Below are 26,781 nucleotides of genomic sequence, written 5' to 3'. Positions count from 1 at the left end.
GACTGTCTCAGGTCCGGAAGATGGAAACTGCTCTCAGAAGCAGAAACGGAAACTCGTTCAAGGGGGCCATTGTGAGCCGTTAGGAAACTGCACTGCGACACAGACGCGCGCGCGCGCGCACACACACACACACACACACACGCATGCTCGCACACACAATCGCACACACGCACAATTGCCTTCTCTCCTGGCATGGAAATCAGCTGCTCAGCTTCTCAGAGGCCAGTGCTGAGCGCAGCAGATCCTGTTGTTCCAGAGCTTTCCTGAGTCAAACTGCACACAACAATACGGGGGCTGCGGGCTGCGGCGCACTCTGACTCACTAGGGAAGAAGGGTAACCTGTAGGAGGATCATATATTGTCCGATTCAGCAAGGTCCCAATATTACTGAGATAGGACATGTTCTATTTCACTTCCTTCCAGACATAGTTACCTTTAGGGGTATCTTAATGTCATTTCACAACCACTTTACATTCAGTGGTGAAATAGGCTCCCGGTCCCTGTCCAAACTTCATATGCTGCTTTCGCGCACCAAATAAAATAAAGATTTTTTTCACTTAGTGCTTCACATTTTAATGAACGCTGTTCATTTTTTCATTTTGTCTTATATGTACAAAGTTTCTTAGTTATGTATTTCACAACACATTTCTTATATTGTAAATAAATATGTTGTTTAAAGGGGATTCACTGAAATCACACTGCCAAAAGTATAATCCAAACACAGCCTGAAAGATATCAGTCCAGCTGTGATATAATCATATAATTCAAAATTTTAAGAATTATAAAATATGCATGTTCTGCAATAGACGAGGATTTTCCAAGCGCTCGCGTGTAATACCGCTGCCAGACACCAGAGGGCGGCTTTTCCCAGGATTCCACTGCCCTGCAGAAACATTTCAGACTCAATACACTTGATTTAATGCTGGTAAATGCACAGTTTAAACTATGTGGCTATCAGCCACCATGCTGAAAAATTTATAAACCTAGAAAAAAAAGAAAACAAAAATATAGATGAATAGCCCTAGATGGGGCCACTTGTAAGATTAGAAATATTGGACACTTTTGTACACATTTATATTGTCAGTGTCAACAACCGCTCGACCCGAAGCCTAACCTGGCAACACAGGGAGCAGAGCCAGAGGGGAGGGAGAGACACACCCAAGACGGGACGCCAGGCCCTCGCGAGGCACCCAAGCAGGGCTCGAACCCAAGACCCGCTGGAAGACCCCCACGGGTATCGGCTGAACCCGCCGCGCCACCGCACTACTGCACTAGTTGCTGTTATGAGCTTTTGATTTCTACACTTAGTTTGTATGATCAAACGAAAAGAGAAACTTAATAAACAAGTCGTTTGTGTCCGTGCTCAGAAACAAAAGCCGTTTTTCTCGTGTTTCTCCTTTCAGTATCAAAAAACGAATGAAGAAGGCTACTCTCGAGCGATGATGAACATCATGATGATCATCGGTGCATCAGCAAGGTACTTCCTTAAAATAAAAATGCTCCTCTACTTACCCAGTTATATCAATCATGGATAAATAATTTATTGTAAGTAGCTTAACACTGTAAATCAGAGTGTGTGAATATTGGACTCGAAATACCCCAACACTGATTAGTTAGATTAGTTCCCCGACACTCTCTACATGCCCACTACACTAAGAGGGTGGGATTTTCTTAATCAACGTGTCATTTTCCACATACCCCGTCCTGGCCTGTTCCGATTACGCGTTCTTTCTGTGCATTTAATAACAGGTTTCCAATTCAATAAGTGCGCGGGTGAGGCACAGGTAAAACTACATCTCCCAGAATTCCCCTCGAGTGGAGTGAGTCAGTTCCGGCACGGCTCGCGGAGTCAGGAAGTGTGGAGCCCTGTGGAAAGACACAATTCTTTACCATGCAGCTCAAAACACTGACAGTAAGTTGAGTTGGGATTTAAAGAGTGGGGTTCTAATATAATTAATGTGTGCTGCTCACCTACGCGTCGCTGTGGTACGACTTTGAACGCATCGCGGGGCCACTTTTGTGGGCGCTCAAGCGCCGCAGCTGCGTGTCTGTGTGAGCTGTGAGGTGAAGGGAACTGCCTCAGCTAACTGCTAACTGCTAACTGGACTCTGACAGTGACTTTTCATTTCAACTAGTGGTCATTATTAAGGTCACTTGTCTGTGGAAAGAGTCTTTAAAGTAGTCTCTTGTAACCTCTCAGACTCTTGCACGGATGCAGTGAGTGAGGGGCTGCCTGTTATAATAAATTACAGGGTAGGTTGTGGAGGAACCAGGCCTCCAGCTTGAGTGAGTGTTGTTTGTTTATTCACATACGTATTTTAAATTCATATAACTCTTATATAAACAAGAGGATAGGTACTGTGTGTGTGTGTGTGTGTGTGTGTGTGTGTGTGTATGTATACCCAACCCTCTACTTCAGTCAAGGGTAGGTGGTTGTTGTTCTCCTATGCTCATCAAATCATTAATAATTATTTGTTTACTTATTAATTTACTGTGTGATAAATATGTACGTCTATATAGAAACTAGTTGAAATATGGTTTGCAGTCTGTCTCTTGCCATATTCCTGAATTTGTGAAGCATGCTGACTTTTTTTACTTATTTTTGCATTCAGGTCGCAGTCTGTGAAACTGTTTACTCTCCGGAACCAAACAGGGGAAAGAGTTTCTCCTGTGATTTACTGTCTGATTTGACGAGTTTAATCTATATTTCAGACCTGATATAATTTCCTAAAGATCTTGCCAGTGCTTTATATTCCTTAAATTCTGACCATGTTTACCCGGTGATCTGTACCTGTCAGTTTCCTATGGTTTCTTAGTTTTGATTAAATGACTGTTAATATATAGTAGTCTGAATGATGGCTGAGGAAAACTATCCATAATCCAGTGATAAAACCATCAGTACTGCAAGAGTGGTGTTGAACTTATCTGTTTGCTTTCTTTTTGTGGCTCCTTTGTCCAAAGATTACTGCAGATCTTTGAATGGCTGGAGAAGATTAACTAGAAAGAATTTTTGCTGACCTACATTAATGTTGGGAGTCACCTGGTGCAGAAGCAGGTTGTGCCAGTGCCTCACTCCTTGCTCAGGCCATGTGGAATTTGGATGTTTTCTTTGTGTTTGTGTCGCTTTCCTCTGGGTTTCTTCCCAAAGTCTGAACACAGGTGTTTCAGGTGCACTGGTACATACACATTTCCCTTTCTGTATGTAAATGTGTGTGTAATTGCCCCGCGATGAATTGGCATCACACCTAGGGTGTGCCCTGCTTCACATTCTCTGCTCCTGGGATAGGCTCCAGACCACCGCAACCGTGTATTGGAGAAGCTGTTAATGACAGTGAGTTCATGAGTGAATTCACTAATGTTTGAGATAGGTGGAAAGATTTCTCCCTGTGGCAGTATGTTGTGGAAACAACTGAGCATCATGAAACCTGCTAGGCATGGATCACCTACCAGGAACCTTGTTCAGTTTTCGTCACTGAAGTCTCTTGTTGCCATTTACTTAACCCGGTATGATGCAGCACCCAGTTATCCGTGTGATCCGAGAACCGTAAGCACGCAGACATTGTGCAGCTATACATAAGTGCAGTAGGATAGGATGGCCTAGGGGCATGGCATGGCATCGATTTCCTCTGCTCTAATGCCTTGTGGTGAACATTATAACCAGAAAGGGGTTTGAGAAGTTGCACGGCAAGACTGGAGCGGTTAATTTTGTTTGTCACCAAGGAGTACTTTGGGATTGTCTACTCCGGATGTTCCATTGCATACTGGAGCACAAGGCTTGCTGGCACTCTTTTATTAGGCCCTGTTTACCTGCATTCTTAGGAGTACGAGAGCTCGACATTGAGGCATGTGGTAAAGACAGTGCTGGAGACAGCTGGCATCCGGTGGTGCCAGGGCCCGGTTGAAAGCTGCTGCCATCTTTTGTGTCAGAGGGGTCTTTCTGTGAGCACGGTCACTTGCTAAACACAAACCACTCACTTCCCTTTGGCAGGTCTTCAGGAGGGGATTTAGGCCGCCCTTTCAGCCAGTGCTGCTTATAGCAACATGGTGCCTCTTGGCACCGGCGAGAGCCATGTTTCCTTCAGAAGGCATTCCCTCCCTGCTCTGTTCTGCTTCTTGAAGGCTGTTCAGAAAGGCCCAGACTCATCTGTGGGGTTTGTGTGGGTAGGCTTTGCTCAACATCCTTTTTATGTTCTCCAGATTGCCATTCAGTGCGTGGCTTCATTGCGCAGTGGCAGCAACAGCCCCGGAGCTTTCTAACCGTTTTCATGTTATTAGTTGGTTTTTACGGCAGCTTGAGATTAATATTGAAAACGAGTGACCTATTTTAAACGCCCACAGACTATGCTTTGGAAGGCATCACCATTGCAGTAGTCAGGAATATGAATGAACGCTAAGTTTCTTCTCAGATGACTTGCTGATATTGGGACGTTCCTCACTGCTAAACACTAAACGGAAATATTCACCGCTGAGGAACTCGTGTTGGTTTTTTTAAGATGTTATATTGCAGAGCTGGTCTGCATTTATTGCCCATGGCAAGACCTTTACTGATATACTAGAAACACTGCAGTATTTCATTTTATGGATATGCATACATGGGGGGGGGGGGGGGGGGGGTCTGGCCAAATAGATTGAAAGAGTCACATTATTTACTGCGCATCTGTTTGCATTGGCTCTGCACTGAAACCATGAGCCTGTATGTGCAGTTGTGTAAGATATTTGCATTGCTTTCAGCTGAGGCAGTATACGAAGGGCAACCATTTATTACTGTGAGATGGAGCCTTTCGCGTGGAACAAACTGGATTTATCTCAACGGTCGAGCAGCGGGAGAGGAGTGTTTGTCGACTTCTGTAACGTACCATGGGAAGTGATACTAAACCTTCAACATTGCTGATCCGCATTACCTTGCCACTTGTGAGAATTCGAGTCTTGCGGATTGCTCAACATTCATCTATTCCGTACTTGCTGTATGGTGTGAGGTCTGAGGCCGTAAAAAGGAAGATAAATTATTTAACCTTGGGACTCTTGTAAACACATTTTGTGTTATGATGGTGAAACCAGTTTGATCGCAGTGACAGGTTGCTTTTGCCATTACTCCCAGGGACTACTGCTTCAGTGTCTCGCTATGGGATCGCTCATGGCATCCGAGGAAGGTGCAGGGGTGCCAATCGCTTGCTTTGTGACAGCTGTAGATTGGCACCCTCTCGAGCCCAGCTACACCCTCTCTTCCTCTGGCCTCAATAGGCTGGATCTCTCCTGCTGTGTCCTTGCATGTGCTTTGCATTCATTAAGCTTTCACACAGTTGTAAGGGTTTCCTCTGCTTAGACCTGGGCTCATCATCCCTAACTTGGGCTGAGCATAGGTTTGGCGAAAGACCCACTGGCTTTACTGATAGCCTCTCATTCGCTCATTCAAGGAAATCTTGAGACGAACCTGTATAATTGATGATCTCTCATTATGTGTAATGAGTCAGTAGTGTGACACAGCGGCTTTATGTAGCGTGATCCCTTCTGTGTGTAACATTTGGTTCTGGTTTTGCGAAATTTCAAAACATTTTCTGCGATTTTGTTTTTTGTCGTGGGGGAAGCAAACAGTTTCGTTCACCCAGCTACTTCTTGGCATAAAAACACACACGTACAGAACAGGAGTGAAGAACTGCCTTGATTGACCTTGCTTCCCCGATGGTTGCAGCTCTTATTTTGTGCTCCTGGGGGTTGGTGGTCAGTAACAAGGTAAACGTATATATTTGTGGGATCAGTCAAGAGTCGGCATTGAATAGGGATATTTGGGGATAGTTTTATTTTGTCATTTTTAATTGGTTTTATTTTGTGTGGCTTAATAATGTTAAAGAGCCTTACAAAGTATTTTTTAAAATATAGTATAGTTATATCCTGCCACTAAATAGTGGCAAGTTTATTATTAAGCTTTTACTGAAAGTTTTTGATGATGAAAAGTGTTTTAACTGCCTAGAAGTTGTTTAATATTTAATTCAACTGATTCCTTTTTTCTCTCTCCCTGTTTTTTTGGATTTTCTGCTTCTGCCCCATTTGACATCTGCGTTCTGTCTCTTCCTGTGCCTCAGGTGCCTACCTGAAAGTTGCCTTGGTCCGGGACACGCCCCCAGGATGGCTCTGATTGAAGGCGTGGGGGACGAGGTGACGGTTCTCTTCAGCGTGGTCTTTCTGGTGCTGGTCCTGGTGCTAGCCTGGGCCTCCACCCACACGATCGACCGTACCGAGCAGCTTTTTGCCTCTGACCCGGACACCACCTCCACTCCTGACCGCCTGCACAGGTTCACCCCTGTCCAAGAGAGCACAAGCCCCGATCCAAATCCCTTGGAGAGCACCCCGGTATCGGGAGACTCGGGGGAGGAGAATAAAGAGGATTCCCTCAGCGAGGCCGGTGAGGAGGAGCACAACGCGGCATGGAGGGGTGGCAGGGATCAGAGCTTGCCAGAGTTTGGTGGAGACGGCCTACGTCACAGAGAGACTGGTCATGGAGCCCCCGCCAGCCCCTCTGAGCAATCTCCTGACAGTGAGAGACATGCTGGCCAGCTGCCACTTGGTGAGACCCCCAGCGACCCCCATAGGAGCATGATGCTGCGCCTCAAGTTCCTGAACGACACAGAGAGAGTGGCACAGGTGAAGCCCGAGGACACAATTGGCTATATCAAAAGGTAGGCTTGTCGGGAGGGGATTCCAGACACCTATGGCCTGGTTTTTGAACGTAGTGTCTTTTTAAGACCCATTGCCTTATGACCCACGGCCAGTCAGAAGGTGATTTGTTCAGATCCCTGCACTCATTGCAGTTCTCTTTAGCAAGGCACTTGTATAAAGCAAAAATTATGATTTTAAGTAGCTTAGTGTACAAATTTCATATTGTAAGATGCTTTGGAGAAAAGCTTCAGTGAAATGAATGAATTAATAATGCTAATTTTAGCCTGTGGCTTTGATATATAATGTATCATGTGGCACACAGTATCGTTTAACCAATCACGTTGCAAGCACCTAAACACACATACGATACATAGTATTATTTGACAGTATTTTTAGCATCGCAGTGGTGCATTATTTAGCAGGATAGACTTTCATGAGATTGTGAACATGTTACTCTTCACCTGAGTTGTGATCCTTTTAAGTTCTGAAAAGTGAGGGTTCCCCCCATACAATTTTTTTTTTTTTTTTTTTTTTAGAACGTGAACTATAGTGGTTAAGGTGTGCATAAATACATGCTGTCGCTAATATAGCAGGATGTAGAAAACTGTCAGTCTTATCAGAAGTGTAACATTTCAGGTATTTATCTGTGAGATATTTGCCTTTAAATGTCCATATCTTTTTAAACACGTGTAAACATCCCTGTGTGAAGGCAAGCGACAGTTCCTACCTCTGTTTACTTAAGATCATGTGTGCAGAGTTCCAGGAAGTGCTGACTGCTCATCGCACCTTTTCTCCTGTGTGTTCCTTTGCCGCCCCCTGCAGGATGTACTTTGCAGGCCAGGAGCACCAGGTGCGTCTGATCTACCAGGGCCAGCTCCTACGCGATGACACGCAGACGCTGGCCTCACTCAACCTGACCGACAACTGCGTGCTGCACTGCCACATCTCCCAGCACGCCACGCCACAGGCGCCGGCCGGGGCACGGGCCGCTGACCAGGTCAACGTGGCGCTCAACGTTGGCAGCCTCATGGTGCCCCTCTTTGTGCTCATGCTGTCAGTGCTCTGGTACTTCCAGATCCAGTACAGGCAGTTTTTCACTGCGCCAGCAACCGCCTCGCTGGTGGGCATCACCATATTCTTCAGCTTCGTGGCATTTGGGGTGTACCGCCGATGAAACCCACCTCCCCTCCAGGAACATGCCAGGCTTCTCCCCCGGCCCTGAAACTTCACTCTTTTGTCCTTACCGCAGTTTCTCTGCTCAGCATCGGTTTCTGTTGCATTGTGGAAAGGGCCAGCCTTAGGAATCACAGTGAATTATGGTGAAATCAGGGGTGATGTCCTTTTTTGGTTATCAGTTTTTTTTTATTATTAATTATTCACAATGCATTTTCACTTAAACATCCATCTTAGGAAAATATTACATGTATGGATAAATGCTATAATATTTTTAAAGTTTATTTTCTAATGTATAGATATAATGCACATGTGTATGTATTTTGAGAGATACAGTTTGACTGTTTGTGCCTATACAGTTTTTTTTTTTTTTTTTTTTTTCTCCCCTCCCCCCAGTTTTTGGTATGTGACAACCCTGTCAGGAAGGAGGCAAATTCTGGGTGTTTATTGGAACTCATAGGAACTTTTTTCCCCCTTTAACCCCCTGCTTCCAGACAGGGCTATGCGTTTGCTGTCGCTTCAGATTGAAGAAGGCATTACTGCTGTTTCGTGTAGAAAAAAAGCTTTGGAAACAAATCTATTAAATCATTCTTTTATTTACTGCTCAGTTTTGTGTGTGTCTGTGACATTGTTTGAACAGGGGCTATAAAAGCTTAAAGATGGTTCCATGGTATGGGGGTGCGGTGGCGCAGTGGGTTGAACCACAGTCCTGCTCTCCGGTGGGTCTGGGGTTCGAGTCCCGCTTGGGGTGCCTTGCGACGGACTGGCGTCCCGTCCTGGGTGTGTCCCCTCCCCCTCCGGCCTTACGCCCTGTGTTGCCGGGTTAGGCTCCGGTTACCCGTGACCCCGTATGGGACAAGCGGTTCAGAAAATGTGTGTGTGTGTGTGTGTGTGTGTGGTTCCGTGGTTCTTCCTCCATTTTACAAATTTTAAAAGTCAGCAAAATGCAATCGAACAGTAGGAATGTGGAACCAGATTCAACTTGCTTCCACAGTGTTTACATCTTGAATCAGTGATCAGTCACATGATGACAAATGTCAGGCATGTTTGACACTTAGTCATCACTGATGTTGTATAGGAGTTTAAATCTCTGGGTTCATATTGTTCAGTCTTGCGCTGTATATTTTTATTTTAGTTATAAACAACCCTTCTACAGAATCTACCTAGCAAATGAATGAAGGTTCATCTGTATTCTTATGCTTTTATTACCTATCAATAATAATGGAAAACTGGAAGTAACCAGATGGTTATGAACGTTGCACATGCTTATGTGGTCAGGTGGCAAGCTGTTGTGAATAAGAGGTTGTAGACATGAAATTTTTTTCATAAAATTTAAAGTAAACTTAATTTTAATGTTTTAGGTTGATAAATTCCTATAACAGATTGGCCTCCTGTTCCCTTCGTGTCCTGTTTTTGCAGGATCGGTTTTGCATCACAGAAACCACCCATAAGAGACATTGATGAAAATTTAGCAAAGTTCTGAAGAGAACTTAGTAGCTTTCTGGGGTCTTCACAGAACCTAAACTGAATAAACTGAGGGATATCTGCCTCCCCCCCCTCCTAAGATGACCTGTTGTTTGGATGCAAACAGCAGTAAGGTTTAAAAAACCTTTTCAGTTTGAGATGGGTGAGGTGGTTTACATGCAGTAAAGTACAGGAAAGAAACTGAATTGTTACAAACCATGATTGGTGATTAATTTTATTTGGGGAGAAATCAGGACAAAGGAGGAGGCAGAGGAGCAGAAGCCAGTTCTATGTGAAAGTATGAACTCCTTGTTTCCTTTAGTTTTACCACAAAATGGTTAACAAGTCAGTCTTTCTCATGTGACATAATAGGTGTGTAATGACCAATTCCATCTGTTGCTTTAGGAGGGAATCGTGTGTAGTAGAAACAAGCAAGTAGTGCAGGTGCAAAAATAAGCAACACCCAAGTTTCATTAGACCCAGAAGGTAAGTAGAATCAGGTGTGTCAATCAATCATTTATTCATTTTAGTTTACTCTAAAGTTTAACAGGGGAGTGCAGTGGGTTGGACCGGGTCCTGCTCTCCAGTGGGTCTGGGGTTTGAATCCCGCTTGGGATGCCTTGCGACGGACTGGTGTTCCCTTCTGGGTGTGCCCCCTCCAGCCTTACGCCCTGTGCTGCCAGGTTAGGCTCCGGCTCCCCGCGACCCCGTATGGGACAAGCGGTTCGGACAACGTGTGCAGTTCGGACAATGTAAAGTTTAACAGATTTTATTCTTTTATGGAAGAATAATGACCACCCCTCTAGGGCTCACATACTTTCAAGCATGTAGCATGTGTCACAACAAAACAACTGGAAATTGAATCAATTGATGATCCTCCATTTTATTATTTTTATGACCCCAAAGGTTGTCCGGGGGTGTAACAAAAAGGTTTTGCGCAAAGTTCTGAGTTATGAATTGAAAAGACAACAAACAGTGTACACAAACAGGAGTGTATGTTGTTGTTGCGCATAAACAAAGAGCCAACATGCAAACCTTACAAATGTGAACAGAATGCAAAAGATTATTCAAAAACAAAGTAGAACATAACTAACCTAACCCTTGTGGACAAGCCACTTTCCAAGTCCCACCCAGAAACAAAAAGGGGTCAGAACCCAAAACAAAGTCTTCCACCACCTTCCTAATTACTCTACTATCTAAGCAGTGTAAAAGTGATACAAAGAAAGAAGCAAAAAAAAAATATCAAGGTACCAGCAATAACAGTCAAAACAAAGAGCACTGTTGAAATCACACAAAAACTCTCCAATGGCCTCCAGAAAGTTGGTTTTCAACCCATGGGAAGTCTCGCCTTCCCGGTTCAGCAAATCCTCTACATCACTCCTTGACTGACATTGATGGACAGGTGTGACTCCAAATCCAAGGCTGTTGGAGGGGGAAACCCAAAAAGACACCACAAAATGGACAGCCCTTGTGGATGAAACACGATAAAATTCAGCCTTTGTGTGCGCACAAAGTAGGGATGTCTGCAAATATCCAACGAATGTTCAGAGCATATAGTCAACATCAGTGTGTGTGATTTTGTCTACAGTGTGTTGTTACCCTAATTGGAAGTTCTCTGGCAATTTCAACTTCTTCATGGGGTATGTGGGGAAGAAATTCAATTTACTTTTTATAGCGCTCTCTCCTCCCTGGAGTGACACAGAGCGCTGTGCGTGATTGCAGCGCAGTTCAATGGTTGTATAATGAAACAAACGTGGAGAGCAAGACGCTAAGCCACCTGCCGTAGGAGGAGAAGAAACAAAAAACCACTCAACTACAAGGGAAGGGTGAAAAGAAACTCTGGTGGTCTAAGTACGAGCAAATAATTATGCAAGTCTGAGAAATGTAGCATATAAAAGGAATTTCTGAATGCTGGCAGAACTTGATAATGAACATAAAAGTAAATGAATAGCTCTTCGCTGGGACACTCGTAGATATAAGGAATATAATATAACACAAATTATGCAGGATATATCAATTCTGTGGCTACAATATGAAAATCACCTAGAATTACCCTAAGAGAGTAAACAAGTTAAGTAATTAGCATGAATAATATCAGCGGGAAGTACAGGTGAAAAAATGAAAATAGTGAAAGCTTCCCTCAAAAGTAACAAAAATTAAAGCACGAAACATGGCCCCGTCTTTCAGATAGCAATGCTGTTCTCCATGTGATCTGGGTGTAGATACATGTAGGGGAATTCCTGGTCAGCTGCACGTTTTTCAATTGTGGCTCCAATGGCCTTCAGCTTGTTTCGGAACTTCTTGACCGGCTCCCTCATGTGTGGGTCGTTGGCAACATGATCTGCATACTGCCCCAGGGGCACCTGTCAGATCCATGAAAACGATTCCATTAGTTGATCAGCTAATGCGGAACTGACAGCAATGCATATCAAGAATCGGTCTCTCTCTTTACATATACACACACACGCACACTCATATGTATACACACACCGGATATGACCTGTCCTATACAATATTTCATACAACATTCATGGCCTTCTCAGACTTGTGGAAAAATATTTGGAAAATAACATTACATTGAAAATACATAGGTCACATGTGCTGACAATGCCGTATATGTAGGCTACTATGACAGAAGAGTTTCCTGAATCTTCGCACTACAGTGATCACTGAACAGACTATCCATCAAAACAATGAAAACAACTGTATCCACTTACAAAGTCTTTGGGAACGTGACTGAGTAACCGTGAAATTAACATGGCCTCCAATGTTGTGTCCAGGAGTGGCAGTGTGTTCATGATGTACTTCTCGGTCACCTGGTCCTTATACTTTGGTGGGGGCTGCCGCATTGTTGTAGGCCCATTTGGCATCCATGCATAAATATCATACTGTGCAAAGAGAAAAGTAAATACTTCTTTGATAGTGCTTAGCCTGAACTTCCTGAAGGGTTATTTCAGTATTTATGATACGATAGTAAGTGTACTGGATGCAATGGTCTCATTAACAACAACCGCAAGGTTCAATGGTCAGGGACCCCTGACTGTTATCACTAACCAAAGAATTGGCCGCAGTGAGCCTGGACAACAGCTTCAGCATTCTTAGACTTTAGTTCTACCTTGATGGACATTTTGTTCATTATATTTGCCATATCTAAACAGGTCCCCTGGGACAACATTAGGACGTCCAAGAGAGGTAGACAGCCACTGCTACTTGGATCTCCAGAAGTTTATTTTTCTCCCCTTCTTTGTATCTGAAAGTTTTTTTGTTTTCATCTCCACTGTCGCCAGCCGGCTGATCCAAATAGTTATCTGTGTCTATTACATGTATGAACGGATCTCTGCATTGTTCTAGTCCCTTCTCTGCCGCACTACTGCTTCAACTATTTTCAATGCATCACCCTGGTGAGAAGAGAGCTCTATGAAAATAAATTGCGCTGGGCTGAATAAGGGTACATTACCTGGCCATGGTTCACAGCGGCATGCTGGGCTGAGCAGGTGAACATGATCATGGTGAGATACTTGACAGCCTCTTCTCTGGTCTTTACTTCTTTTGGGAAATCTGATTCATGGAGGACAAGAAGAAGCTCAGCACAAATATAATCAATTAACTGAAGAAGGCAGAAAAAATGTACAGGAAAACCTGCATGAGTGATGAGATGCATGAGTAAGGGTTGAGGGAGAGCTGGCTGAGTAAAAACATAGAATACGTTCTATAATACCCAGTTTTTCTTCAAATCCAAATTCATAGATATTCCAGAAGAGATTCTTAAGAACAGAGTCGTTGCATAAATCTTCATCACTTTTGTAGATGTTGTTCACCACAGCTTCAAGGAATCTGGGAAAAAAATGAAAAAGTCAACAAAAGCAACAAAGACGAAGGCCTCTTCTGGCATGTACTCATCGTACAGTTGTGTTGCATTCTCGCAACGTAACGAATGCACGACGGGGACAGTAATAACATGCAGCTCGTGTGAGGATGAAAGTATTCACTCATGTATGGCATCCCAGAGAGCCAAGCCATCATCTCGGTAGTAAAACTTCTTCAGGTCCTTAAGACCACGCCTTTCCAGGTCGTCAGGCAGGCAGAGGCTCTCGTAAGTGATGTTCTTATTTGCTTTCTGCAGCACCGTCCACTGGGCATCTTTGCCAAGGCCTGTGTACTGTGAGGGATGATGATGAGACACTGTTAAATGCAATTTTATGTTTTTATGTCTGATATTTTTGACTTCCTTGTGCTCACGGTGGCGACATACCGTAATGCTTATAATGAGGTTTTGAATAAATTTCTCCCACTTTGTCAGACTTTTATCACAAATGAATGTATACAACAAGGACATCTGACCTTTCTCCTCTACAAATAAAATAGCTTAAAAAAACTAATTGAGACTACCTGGGTTCCTCACCACCGTGCTCAATATTAAAAGCTGATACTGGAACACAGTATGTTCCATTTTAAGTTATGATGATCCTGCTGTTCAGGGTATTTTCACAATAAGAGCCAAGGCCAAAAACTTGCCGTCATGAAGAACCCGTCATCACTGACGAGGGTGGATCTGGCCGTCACGTTCAAAGGCAGCGTATATCTCCCAGTTGCCATGAAGAGCTGTTACACGTAATGGCAGAATCCGGTCAGATGATAAATTTAACTAAGTTAGTTCATTTGGAAAACTAGTCCAATAATAAAGAGCTTGAGCATTTAAAGTGATGATCTGCAACTTCTAAGATATTGTAAGTGCTGGTACAAATGGGTAAAATCTTTCTTACAAACTTTTTTAGGTAAATGAACACAGTTAATTTAGTGCATTTCATTCTTGTTGATTTATATAAAAAACAGCAAATTTTAATGGATCCCCGCTATGCCTCGCATCCTGAGAGTTATGTGAATGAAAGTTGCCCGTACCCTCAAAATTGGATGACGGTCATACAATGACACGTAGGTGCAGAAGAAGAAGACTTCGCCCAGCAGATGAGTCCTCAGGAGGTGGGAGACCAACTCGTGCACATAGAAGTCAGAGTTCCTGACCCAGATCTTAGCCAGGAGCCAGGCCTCTTTCTTGTCTTTTGGTGTGAACACAGGATTATCCTCCCCAGGATCCTGTTTCAGCTGTGCAAAGGCACGGTGGCCAGGTGCAGCAGAACAACGAGTCACCACATTACTGAAGAAAATATGTTGTGGAACTGAGTTTGGCTTTCATCATATAGAGTCTCCATGGTTAGTGTGCACTGGGCACTTGTGGAAGAGCTTTACCTGTATGGCGATGGGCATCAGGTCGTCCTCTTTCTCCTGCAGTAGAACAATCGGTGCGGCCAGATACTGCTGGTGTCCATGAATGACACCCTCCATGACTTTATTGAGCAGCTCGTAGTCAACTATATAGATTTCACCTTTCTAAGGAAAGAAGAGTAAACATCCATGACAGTGTTTGTTACAAAACAACAAACACAGAAACAAATCTGAGCTATAGACCTACATTTTTACGAGGGTAGGATAGATGTGAATCCTATCAAAATCACATAACATTTCCCACGTTGACCAATTGAGATTTTGGCATTTAATTTAATCTTTCTTTCTGTTGTTCTTCTGAGCTTGATACTGTTTAAAATTTCACTCAGCAGTTCTTTTGTGAAGGGGGCGTGGTGGCGCAGTGGGTTGGGCCGGGTCCTGCTCTTCAGTAGGTCTGGGGTTCAAGTCCCGCTTGGGGTGCCGTCCTGGGTGTGTCCCCTCCCCCTCCGGCCTTACGCCCTGTGTTGCCGGGTAGGCTCCGGTTCCCCGCGACCCCGTATGGGACGAGCGGTTCCGAAAATGTGTGTGTGTGTGTGTGTGTGTGTGTGTGTGAGAGTGAGTTCTTTTGTGTCTGCGCTTTTCACTGTAACTAAGTCAATACCATCAGTATACAGGCATAAAAAGCAAACAGTCTGGGAGGCTATTAATTTCTCTGTACACGATCTGTCCAAAATTATAAAGATTCTAATTTTATGAAGATCCTGCCAGAAGAGCTGTTTCAGTCCAGAGATACGTATGGTAAGTAGGTACATAAGGTATATAGTACCTTTACGAGCTCCTCGATGTCAGGATACACGGCCTTTAATTTGTCGACTGGAATCTTCTGCGGGATCTCATTGCATCTCTCGATCATTATTGGGTTGCAGCCGTCAAGAAACAGACGACCGAAGAAAGCATCCTCCTGCCAGTGTTGGGAGATGTACTCTAAGAACCAGGAAAGAGGTACAATGACATGGATGGGAGTCATCAGTTCTCTGCTACAGGCCGGAAGACTTGGGTCCTAAGAGCAGATTCAGAATTAATCCCAGTTTGTCACAAACAATAACTTGACAACTGTTCTTAAATATGACTATGTTGTTATCATACAACAATAAATAAATTAATAAGTTAGAAGACATTAAAAATAATGAAGTATTTTTTACCAGCTTTTTTGCTCGGAAATAGAAACACTCTTTTGATGTCATCAAGTTTTCTCCAAGGGCGGCAAAAATTGCGAATTCTTCTCAGCACAGTTTGGACACCTCTGTTCCAAGGAAAAAAACTGAATTAATTCAGAATACTCACAGTTAGAGGAATGGAAGAACTTTAACTTGATCATGTCTGTCTCGGTTCAATGCTATCTATCTGTGTGCCGCCTGCAGTCTGGGAAATTGTGTCAGAAATGGATGTGAGGAAATCAACGGCAAGTTCTTCTACAGCTCTGTACTTACACCACCACTATATTTCTAATGAGATCCAAAAATTTTCTTGGGCCAAACCAGAGGTCCATCGGAAGCTCAAAGAAATACTTTCCAATCACATGGTGTGGTATGTTAGGTGCAGGGAGAACTCTGCAGAGAAATACACAAGATAGGTTGATCCCATTTTTCACATAATCAGTTATGTATTTTATCAGTAAATTTTTAAATATTCAAAAAAGGATAAAATTATTCATTTTTAAAAACTGCAAATTCCATCATACCGAAGTGTATTTGAAAGTGTAACACCCTAATTTTCTCTAAAATTATAGCTGAAGAATATTATCAAGGTTTAACAAGTATTATAAACAAAAATAAAATATATAGCATTTAATATTTTTGCAGTACGGGTATGTTTATTCTTGTTGCATAATCTGAGTTCACGTTAAAATAACTGTTCATTTTAATACATAAACCCAAAACTGAACAAAGAGGAAAAACAAAGCAGCAAATTAAATATTAAAAAGAGGATGAGGAACTTACGCCAGCTTTTTTGAAAACAATTTTCCATAATTCCTGCAATAAAATTAAATTGTTGTGACTGTATGAGTTACACAATCAAATGTTTCATATTTAAATGTTTTAACATGACAAACATTTTGTAGAATAGGAGTAGTAAGTAATCCAGATACGTAGCAGCTAAAGTCTTATGCCCCAACCCTGCTGTCTAAATTCTTTGGGGTAAGCACTGCTCCCGTAGCTTTCGGTAAAATGTTCTTGTGCCGAATATCTGAGAAATATAGACATACTTACAGAAGGAAATAAATGACAGCAAAAAACATGTCAGTTATGCTCTTTGCCCAAGGCTTGGATGGAGTGTCAGATGGAGATTTAGTGCTGTCTTCTTTTACTGGGAGGACTTTAAGGGGAGAATTATCAGCATGTTTGTCTGTTCCATCAGTATAAGTCCTGCATTCATTTTCAGAATTATACTGTTATGATGTAAATACCACCTTCTTATCAACAAAGGATGTGATTCCGGATATAATTTGTTGGATTTTTTTACGTCATTATAGAACGCAGTAAAATATTATCAAGTGTTTTTCAGTTTTGACTTACGTAGAGGTTGACTTTTCTCCCCAGTGTCTGCTGAGAAGGATACTGAAAATAAGAAGAGGGCAGAACTCACTCATTTATCTTTCTACGGACAGACGCATTTTGACTGTTTTCTTCTAGCTGTGTGTGGACACACGCACTGTACACTGCTAAGCGGACACTTGTCCTGTGGCTCGGCGACGTCACGGACAGTTGAAATAGACCGGATTATGAAAGGGGCACGGTTCAGAAATAGTTCCCTGGAGAACACGTCCGTCCAACATGCAGTAACAAAAGTCTCTGTGATACCAACCCTCAAAAGGAAACTGACCGATCATAGAATTTACGTTACATGTACAGTGCCTCCCATTGTAAAAATCTAGAATCTCTTCCATCACCTCTGGGATCATTATGTACGACTCCGTTTTTAAGATGTCATAATACGAAGCAGGTTTAAATGCACTTGGATTCATGAGTGTGGAGCAGAAAAGCAGGAGTGACATGAATGAGTTTTTAAACACTCGTCCTGTCTATTTATTGTCCTGTACTCCTGTTCTATGTTGCACCACGGAATCCAGAGAAACAACATTCCTTTCCACTCTTTTCAAGCTATACAGAGGAAAGACAATAAAAAGAACTTGAACTTGAACACTTAGACACTGACTTCAAACACACTTACAATTAGAACTGTATAGAGCTTCCCTATGAAAAGCTGACTGCACTGATAAACGTTATCAAAGAATTAACTTGAAAAATTTTTGTTAACATTTCATGAATCACTATCAAAAAATTTTATTTCTTCTGAAGTTGCATTACTTACGTGTCTGAGTTTTTACTGTTCTCGCCAGTGTTGGACTGCTTTTTTCTAAAGAGAAAGCAGATATTGATAATTAACACGTGTCTCTCAGGAGGACAAACTCCATATTAAAAAAACAAATGAAAGGGTATTGTAGGGGTGCGCGGTGGCACAGCAGGTTTGGCCGGGTCCTGCTCTCTGGCGGGTCTAGGGTTTGAATCCTGCTTGGGGTGCCTTGCGATGGACTGGCATCCTGTCCTGGGTGTGTCCCCCCCCAGCCTTGCACCCTGTGTTGCCGGGTTGGGCTCCGGTTCACCGTGATCCCACTCAGGACAAGCAGTTTCAGCCAGTGTGTGTGCTACTGTACTTCTGTTCTGCTTGAAAAACAATTTGCCGCTGTTGCTAAAGACGACAGAAGCTAAGAGAAAAATATAATGTAAAGCTGGTGGGGTAACCTTTAAAGTGGAATTCAGAACGAAAATTGTTTGATAGACAAATTTTTATTTCATAGGTAATATCAGCCAAGGCACATCTGCCTTCACATGACACAGTAACCAATAATTGACTCGGACTCCATTGACCATACCGATATTTTGTCAGTGATGCGTGAAATTTGCAGTCACTTGTTGTTACTAGTCAAGAAGAATATTACTGGCTTGTTAAAGCAATGCATATCACAAATAAGTGTTTTGCTATTAGATGGAGTGATCACTTATGATTGAGATTTCCTGGTTCGTAGGTGTTCACTTCCACCTCTTGCATTTTACCTGAAATACAAGTTTCGACCGAGTGTTATTAAGGGATGGGAGAATACACAGTGGGTGGCCATGGCAGAGTGAACCTTTACAGCAAGTAGCCAAGCTTGATTTTAGTTAATATTAATAATAATAATCATAGCAGTAGAGTCATAAATGAAGATTAATACTGCACACCCATCTCCCATCCCCTCTGTCTTGGACGTGTAACCTGAAGACTGGCAGTTCAGGAGAAGCACTGCAATCTGAGCCAGAACCTGTTGAGTAAACTGTTCAGCAGCATTTCATTTAAAGTTCCAGGTGTCTTTAGATAAACATCTTTACAATAGTACTGTACTCTTTGTGTGAATTGCATAATTGCTAGTTTTTCTGTGGATTTGTTGGATGTGAAGAGGAAATTATTTTTAAAAATTCAGCAATTTTAGAAGGGATTCAGAAGCCACTGCACGCACACACTGGCTTAACTGCTTGTTTGTTCCATAGAGGTTCAAGGGGAACCGGAGCCTAACCCGGCAACACAGGGCGTAAGGCTAAAGGGGAGGGGACACACCCAGGACAGGACATCAGTCTGTTGCAAGGCACCCCAAGCGGGACTCAAACCCGAGACCCACCAGAGAGCAGGACCTGGTCCAACCCACTGTGCCACTGCACCACTGCACCCCCCCCCCCCCCCCCCCCCAGAAGCCTCTGCAAAAAAACCCAATTTTTCACCAAACAGCTGATGGTCGAGGCGGCAGTCTAAGGAAGAACCCAGCTTGTGGATACTTACCAAAGTTTGCTTTTTGAAGTGACTGGAAGGAAACAGGATCTCAAAATATTTTATAATATATAATATTTAAAAATCTGGTGGTTCTCAAGTACACAAAGCCTGAAATATGTTTTCTTTTGTGTGAAATTCTAGCAGATAAAAATCATCTGACTAGAAACACTTTCTGTTGTACTTCTCTGAGATTCCACAACTGGTCATTAAGGGTGAATAACTGATAAATTAATTATATGAATGGAGTTAATTAAGACCAAAGAAACAGTAGAACATATTGGGCTCCCGAGGAACTATATGATACATCAAAATGAACAGCATCAGAGCCTGATTTTTCACTAAATAGTTGATGAGCGAAGCTTTCAAAAGACTCAGTTATAGTACAGTCACAATGTGGGGAAGAACCCAGCTTGTGGAGACTTACCAAACTCTGCTCTTTGAAGTGACTGGAGGGAATAAACAGGATCTAAAAATATTTATAATACAGAGTATTTAAAATCCTGACGGTTCTCATAGAAGTACACCAAATCTGAAATATGTTTTCTTTTGTATGAAATTCTACCAGATAAAAATCATGTATGAATGGAAATGAGAAAGCAAGTATTTTAAAAAGAGAAGGACATTTGACTTAAGGGAGAAGTCATGAAATCCACCTTCACAAAAACAGTAAAAACAACTTCCATTGGTTTACTGTTACCTTTAATAAGCCACTTATTTACACCCCTTAAGGTACGATACTGTATTAATAGAGAAAAAAATAGGGATCAACAGTTTACACAACACTTACATGTCAGTTTATTTTTCATTTTTCTCAAAGCTTTCGTCTTTGGATCCTCTTGCCCTGGCACTGTTGTACAGTGTAAGATATCAAGGTGTGTTACTGCTGACCACAACCACTTTCTGTTGTACTTCTCTGACATTCCACAACTAACTGGACATCAAGGGTGAATAACTGTTAAATTAATTACATTAATGGAGTAATTAAGAGCAAAGAAACAGTAGAACATATTGGGCTCCCGAGGAACTATATGATACATCAAAATGAACAGCATCAGAGCCTGATTTTTCACCAAATAGTTGATGAGCGTAGCTTTCAAAAGACTCAGTTACAGTACAGTCACAATGTGGGGAAGAACCCAGCTTATGGATACTTACCAAACGCTGCTCTTTCAAATGACTGGAGGGAATGAGCTAAAAAATATTTTATAATATATATTATATTCAAAATCCTGGTGGTTCTCATACAAGTACACAAAGCCTGAAATATGTTTTCTTTTGTGTGAAATTCTAGCAGATAAAAATCATGTATGACTGGAAAGAAGAAAGCAAGTATTTTAAAAAGAGAAGGACATTTGACTTAAGGCAGAAGTCATGAAATTCACCTTCACAAAAACAGTAAAAACAACTTCCGCTGGTTTACTGTTACTTTTAATAAGCCACTGATTTACACCCTAGAAGGTGCGATACTGTATTAATAGAGAAAAAACAGGGATGAACAGTTTACGCATTACTTACATTCTATCATTGCTCCCTCTTTTAGCTCAGCTTCCCCATTCTCTGGACCTTCTGGCTCACGGATTTTTCCTATAGTGTAAGATGACAAGGTGTGTCACTGCTGACCAGCAACACTTTCTGTTGTACTTCTCTGACATTCCACAACTGGTCATTAAGGGTGAATAACTGATACATTAATTATATTAATGGAGTGATTAAGACCAAAGAAACAGTAGCATATGTTGAGCTCTCCAGGAACCATATTCTACATCAAAATGAACAGCAGCAGAACCAGGGAAAGCAGAGAAAATGTATAACAATTACAGATTATGGGAAATCACCTAATTAAAGTTAAAGTTGGTTCCAAGGCTACTCTTATTCTTACAGTATGACAGGAACTGCATTGCACTGCATTTCCATTGCATTTCATCGTAAAACCTTGAAAACATACCCTGAAATATGTATTTAGCTGTTGAGCTATTAAACAATGGCCAAATAGCTGTTGATTCAACATTCAGAAAAGTTAAGGGACTCTGAGCAAAGTACTCAAGCTGAAAGAAGGTGTTTAAACACTCACACACACAATGCTTTGCAAGTAGATTTTAAAACGACCGATGCTTCAAATGGTGAGAAGGCGAAAAGGAAAAGCAATTTAAATAAATAAATATTTGTCAAAATGAGCTAGAGTGTGAGAGGTCCTCTTCTTGTTACAAAACAGATTGCTGTTCCTCGTACCTGAGCCTTCCTCTATGGTCATCTCTGCAGTGGAAATTTTTTGGAAGACGGGAAAGTAGAAAACGGACCTATCGCGAGTGACATCGACGTATTTACAGTAAAAGCTCTGGGTGATCCGCTTAATGATGGACGCTTTAAGTCGGATGATCAGCTTCGTTGGTTCAGCGTCAAAGTTAATTGTCTTTGGGAGAGAAAAACTCGATGTTAATATAATGTGTATATACCAATGTGTACATATATATAAATCACTATCATAAATACCACTGTTACTGAAATCAACACATTTTAATTCAAATTATCGGCTAAATTATTGTCAGGGTCAAGCAAGCAATTTTTCATATAATATACTTCATCAAAAAAACAGCAAAGGTAAAATGTTGACATACAACAGCATATTCTTTTTCTCTATAGAACTTGATTATTATTACTTATTAATTTAGCTTAAGTGTTTCTCTGGAGCATCTTGCAATGATTTATAGATTTAAACAGCTCAATAGTTTTCAGTGGAGCAATTTAGAATAAGCCTCTCTCTCAAGGGTACTGCAATGGGAGCAGGATTCAAACCCGAGTCCTTCGAGTCCAAGGTGATCACTTTAAACACTACTCCACCTACTGCCCCCTAGCAGTAATAAACGCAGCCCAGACTTACCGTGTCTTCTCCCTTATACAGAATCTCCTCCGAGTTCTTGTTGCCGTCCGACAGTCGAACTGACACTTCACCAGGAGACAGCTCTGGTGTGATTTTCACTGTAAAGTTCATGTTTCAAAGAGTAGGCAGTTCTTCGTCTTTCCGCCGAATGTGAAGTTTTGCTATAAGAGCAGCTCCTTTTATAATGGCAAAAAGGACTTTCTTGGAAAAATAACAAAAGTTTCTTTCTTTGGAATTTTGTAATTAAAGTGACGGTGTGTTGGGGTCAACTCCCATCATGCAGGTACTTGTCTTCATGTTGGACCCATGCCAGATACATTCCACCTGTTGCACAGTGTTGGTGGGAGAAGCGAGGGTTGGGTTCAGAAAGTGTAGCTGACAGATAATAGTGTTCTCAGGTATCAATCAGTATTCAGTCAATAATTTTCTCTGTATTTTTGCCTACAATGTTCACCACCTTCTAATTTTGTTGTAGTGAAATAATATTTCCATTGCATTAATTTAGCTTCATGCGGGCATAAATATTTACTGCAGAGAAACAGCACTTAATACTGTTCATACAATTAGTATGATAGGGTAAATATTGAAGATTTGGCTCATAATACAATGTGCCTGTTGGGAATCTCCATCACATTTGTGCTCTATGAGTCACATAATTACACAGAATTGTTCCTTATGTTTAAATAATTTTTTGAGGTGCCACAGTAGTTGGTGCTGGTGCCCCACAGCTCCGAGCTTTGAATTTGAATCAAGCTCAGTCTGTGTGGAGTTGCATGTTCTCCCCATGTTCGTGTTGGTTTCCCCTAGGTGCTCTGGTTTCCTCTCACAGTCAAATGACATGGAGTTGAAGTGAACTGGCAAAGTGAAGTATGCGAATAGGTGAGTGACTGTGCGTGTGTTTGTGTGTGTGGCTACCCTGTGATGGACTGGTTCTGTACCACCCTGATTCTGATCAGGACGAGGGGTTACTGAAAACGGATGGATGTTGACTGTAAATGGCTTGTACTCTGGGTGTGTGTGTGTTCTTGTCAGCACATAAAATCTCAAACAATACAAGGAAATTTCTGCTTAATTTGGGGTGTACCAACCCACCAACCCTCCAGGAACATGCCAGACTTCTTCCCAGCCCTCAAACTTCACTCTTTTGTTCTTTTGTTTTTTCCCCAACCGGATCAGAATGGATTACCAGCCCACCAAAGGTGTCTGGATCCACACACTGTCCAACTCGACAGGTAAAAAATTTTCTCCGTTCATCATTTCCACTAATTAAAATCTTTATTCAGTAACAAAGTAATCCTGAAAACTGCCATGCCAATAATAAAATTTCAAATAAAACAATAAACATCAATAAGAAACTTACCTGGTAACATTCTCTGCCCAGGATGAACAATTACCCTTTCCACAGAAATGTTAATAGGGGAGACATGTTGTGAAACGGGAAACACCCATAAAACGGTAGGTAAAGTGTTTGGCAACACAGTTGGGAACAGGCCAGGGGACCATCCCTCTTGAGCGGTGAATGTTAGCAGGTAAGCTTCCTTTCAATCATCTGTTAGGCAGGGGGATGTGGTGGCACAGTGGGTTGGACCAGGTCCTGGTCTCTGGTGGGTCTGGGGTTCAAGTCCCACTAGGGGTGCCCTGTGACAGACTGGTGTCCCATCCTGGGTGTATCCCCTCCCCTTGTGGCCAGGTTAGGGTCTGGCTCCCTGTGACCCCATATGGGACAAGCAGTTCAGATGGTGTGTGTGCGTGCGTGTGTGTGTGTGCGCGCGTGTGTGTGTGTGTGTGTGTGTGTGCGCGTGTGTGCGTGCTTGCAACACACTCCAAAAAAGAAACAATGTTGAATTTACAGTAATATATAGTAAAATACTGAACCAAACACAATTGTTAATTCTACAATAAGAATATGTTAAAATCATCTTATTTCCTTGTGGAATTTACAGATTACTGTATCTTTAACACAGAAAATTTGTAATACAAAAAGCAACACAATACAGTTAAAATTACAACACGACAGTGTCAAAATAACATTTTTGTCAGGTTGATTTTTTTTTAATACTGAGAAAAACCATATTACATTTCACAAAATAATATGGCATACTTTACAGATAAGAATATGTACAAAAACTGTAAAATTCTGTTAATAAGAAGGGTTTAAAAAAAAACAGGTGATGTGTCTGTTTATAATTGAGTAGGCCTATCTTTAACAATATATCAGTAGGCTAGTAGTAAAAGTGTATTACATATGAGCTATTGTATAGCCTCTCTGATGAAAGAGCTCATGAGTAAGTGTAGGTAATAGCCAATGGATTTTAAGAGTGTTACATTGAAATGTTCCTTAAAAACTGCACTTCCCTATTTATGTTGACTGTAGAAAATAAAATGCGCTTGGCATAGCTAAGTGCAGGTGTTTGCAGTGAACATGGAGTATGTTGGTAATATTGTGGAGAGATGAATGACAGATTTACAGTTCGGTCCATAAATATTAGGACATTGACAAAAAAGTTGTTTTGCCTGCCCATCAAAGCATATTGGAATTGAAAGAAAAATCATTATTATGATTTTCTAATGTGTAGATTTTCAGGTTCCAGTTTTAATTTGAGGGTATTCACACATCAGGTGTGACTGGTGGTGGAATTGCAGAAATTTCATCTTTGTATTCCAATGGACAGTTAGTTGGTCATCTGTTCCATAGCTATTCATCATCGGCTCTTTGTTTTTGCATCGTATTAATTGTTAATGATAAAATGAAAAGTTCATATTTTCATTACAGAATAATGTAATCTGGTAATATTTTTACTGCCTTAAGGCAATTTTAAATGTAACAGTCACTGTGTTTTCGAATGTGCAGTGCTGGCGCTCATGCAATGCAAGCATTTTACACAGCTTTCAAAGCTCATTTGAGAGCTCTTATATATTTTTTAAATGTTGCATTTGCATTTCGCTGTGTGGGCGCCAGTTTCACAGTGAACGAACTTATATCCCACACACAGCATATCATAATCTCGGACGGAGGGGCAACCTGCGGCATGTCCAGTCAGTGGTGGTAAAAATACGTTCTGTGAATCATTTACTGCTCATATGTCCAGGAAACATAGAGCGTGTTCGGTGAATAGCATAAGTGACATGACACGACACGTACAGGAAAAGTAATTCTCAGCCTTCTGCAGGCAGTTGCATGTGAAGATATTTCCCAGAGCTCAAATGATGCAACAACAAATTAAAGTATTGAACTCCCGCAGAATCAATCAATAAGACCTTTCTTAGGAATCACACACATTTTCAGAACCACTTGTCCCATACGGGGTCACGGAGCCTACCCGGTAACACAGGGCATAAGGCCAGAGGGACACACCCAGGACAGGACGCCAGTCCGTCGCAAGGCACCCCAAGCAGGACTTGAACCCCAGACCCACCCGAGAGCAGGACTGCGGCCCAACCCACTGCACTACCGCACCCCCCTCTAATGTTTGTCAAGTACATATTGTGAATATGTATGTTGAGAAATTACATGTTTTTGTTCCTTGCCTTGAGGTTAATAAATTCTTGGAAATGTAAGTTGTTACTAGATTTTTGTAATCTTTCAGTACAGTAACTTTTAAGGTATATCAGGCTTTGTCGTTTAAATGAAATTGTACTGAAGAGAGAAGTGTTCAATTTCCCTGTAATGTACAGAAACTGTTTCTATTTTTCACTGAGCAATAATCCTAACAGGCAATGAAAAATACTTTTAGACAGTTTTACAGTTTATATTTTAGATGATTATTAGATAGGAATCACAGAACAGGATTTTATGCCTTTACATTCTGATGAATAAATTGTACAGAAAATTCAGTCGCAGTATTTAGATGTTGCTTTCACTGTAAAACTTGTCATTAATACTGCAAAAGTCAGTACATTATAAACAACTTTTGAGTAAAATCTGCAGAAAAATGCAGTTAAATGACAGCCTTATAATGAGGCTTTTACAGTTTAACAATGTTGATGGTTCGGTATTTTGCAGTAAAATCGAATTGGATTCAATGTACAATCAATTATAGCAGCATGTAAATCTTACTGAAAGAATTAGTTTAATACCAGCATGGTCATGCTAATTCAGTAGAAAAGGGCTGTTGGATTTACTGGTTTAAAATGTAATTTTTTGTAAATTACAACAGTTTTAAACTGTAAAATTTACAGGTTAGGGGGTGCGGTGGTGCAGTGGGTTGGACCACAGTCCTGCTCTCCAGTGGGTCTGGGGTTCGAGTCCCGCTTGGGGTGCCTTGCGATGGACTGGTGTCAGATGGTGCTACCTGTCAGATATGTGCTTCTTGCACAATGTTGCTGGGAGAAGCTCAGGAAGTGCAGGTGACAAATGATCGCGTCCTCAGGCATCAACTAGGCTGTGTCATCCACAGCACAGCAACAGCTCAGGTTAAAGGCAATTGAGAAATACTTAAGTATTCAGTCAGTAATTTTCTCTGTATTTTTTTCCCATGATGTTCACCACCTGGCGCAGTGGGTCGGACCAGTCCTGCCCTCCGGTGG

At 41.8% G+C, this 26,781-nt stretch overlaps 2 protein-coding genes across 2 annotated transcripts; one reads left to right on the top strand and one right to left on the bottom strand.

Moving 5' to 3' along the window:
• The first annotated feature begins 1,757 nt into the window (after positions 1 to 1,757).
• tmub1 (transmembrane and ubiquitin-like domain containing 1) lies at positions 1,758 to 8,426 on the top strand. Its single transcript, XM_018757665.2, has 3 exons — positions 1,758 to 1,911; positions 6,080 to 6,673; positions 7,476 to 8,426. The coding sequence occupies exons 2-3, from the start codon at positions 6,123 to 6,125 to the stop codon at positions 7,825 to 7,827; spliced, it is 903 nt and encodes a 300-aa protein (XP_018613181.1). The 5' UTR covers positions 1,758 to 1,911; positions 6,080 to 6,122; the 3' UTR covers positions 7,828 to 8,426.
• A 3,047-nt stretch (positions 8,427 to 11,473) lies between these two features.
• LOC108937538 (arachidonate 8S-lipoxygenase-like) lies at positions 11,474 to 22,365 on the bottom strand. The gene is made up of 13 exons (XM_029253520.1): positions 22,255 to 22,365; positions 21,606 to 21,786; positions 16,093 to 16,123; positions 15,716 to 15,816; positions 15,340 to 15,497; positions 14,538 to 14,678; positions 14,190 to 14,393; positions 13,806 to 13,892; positions 13,280 to 13,449; positions 13,009 to 13,124; positions 12,748 to 12,848; positions 12,008 to 12,178; positions 11,474 to 11,653 (listed from the first exon to the last, which is right to left on the bottom strand). The coding sequence occupies exons 1-13, from the start codon at positions 22,363 to 22,365 to the stop codon at positions 11,474 to 11,476; spliced, it is 1,752 nt and encodes a 583-aa protein (XP_029109353.1).
• Between the last annotated feature and the right edge of the window lie 4,416 nt (positions 22,366 to 26,781).

This window comes from Scleropages formosus, chromosome 7, assembly GCF_900964775.1.
Source record: "Scleropages formosus chromosome 7, fSclFor1.1, whole genome shotgun sequence".
NCBI lineage: Eukaryota > Metazoa > Chordata > Actinopteri > Osteoglossiformes > Osteoglossidae > Scleropages > Scleropages formosus.
This window is presented reverse-complemented; position numbering and strand designations above follow the sequence as displayed.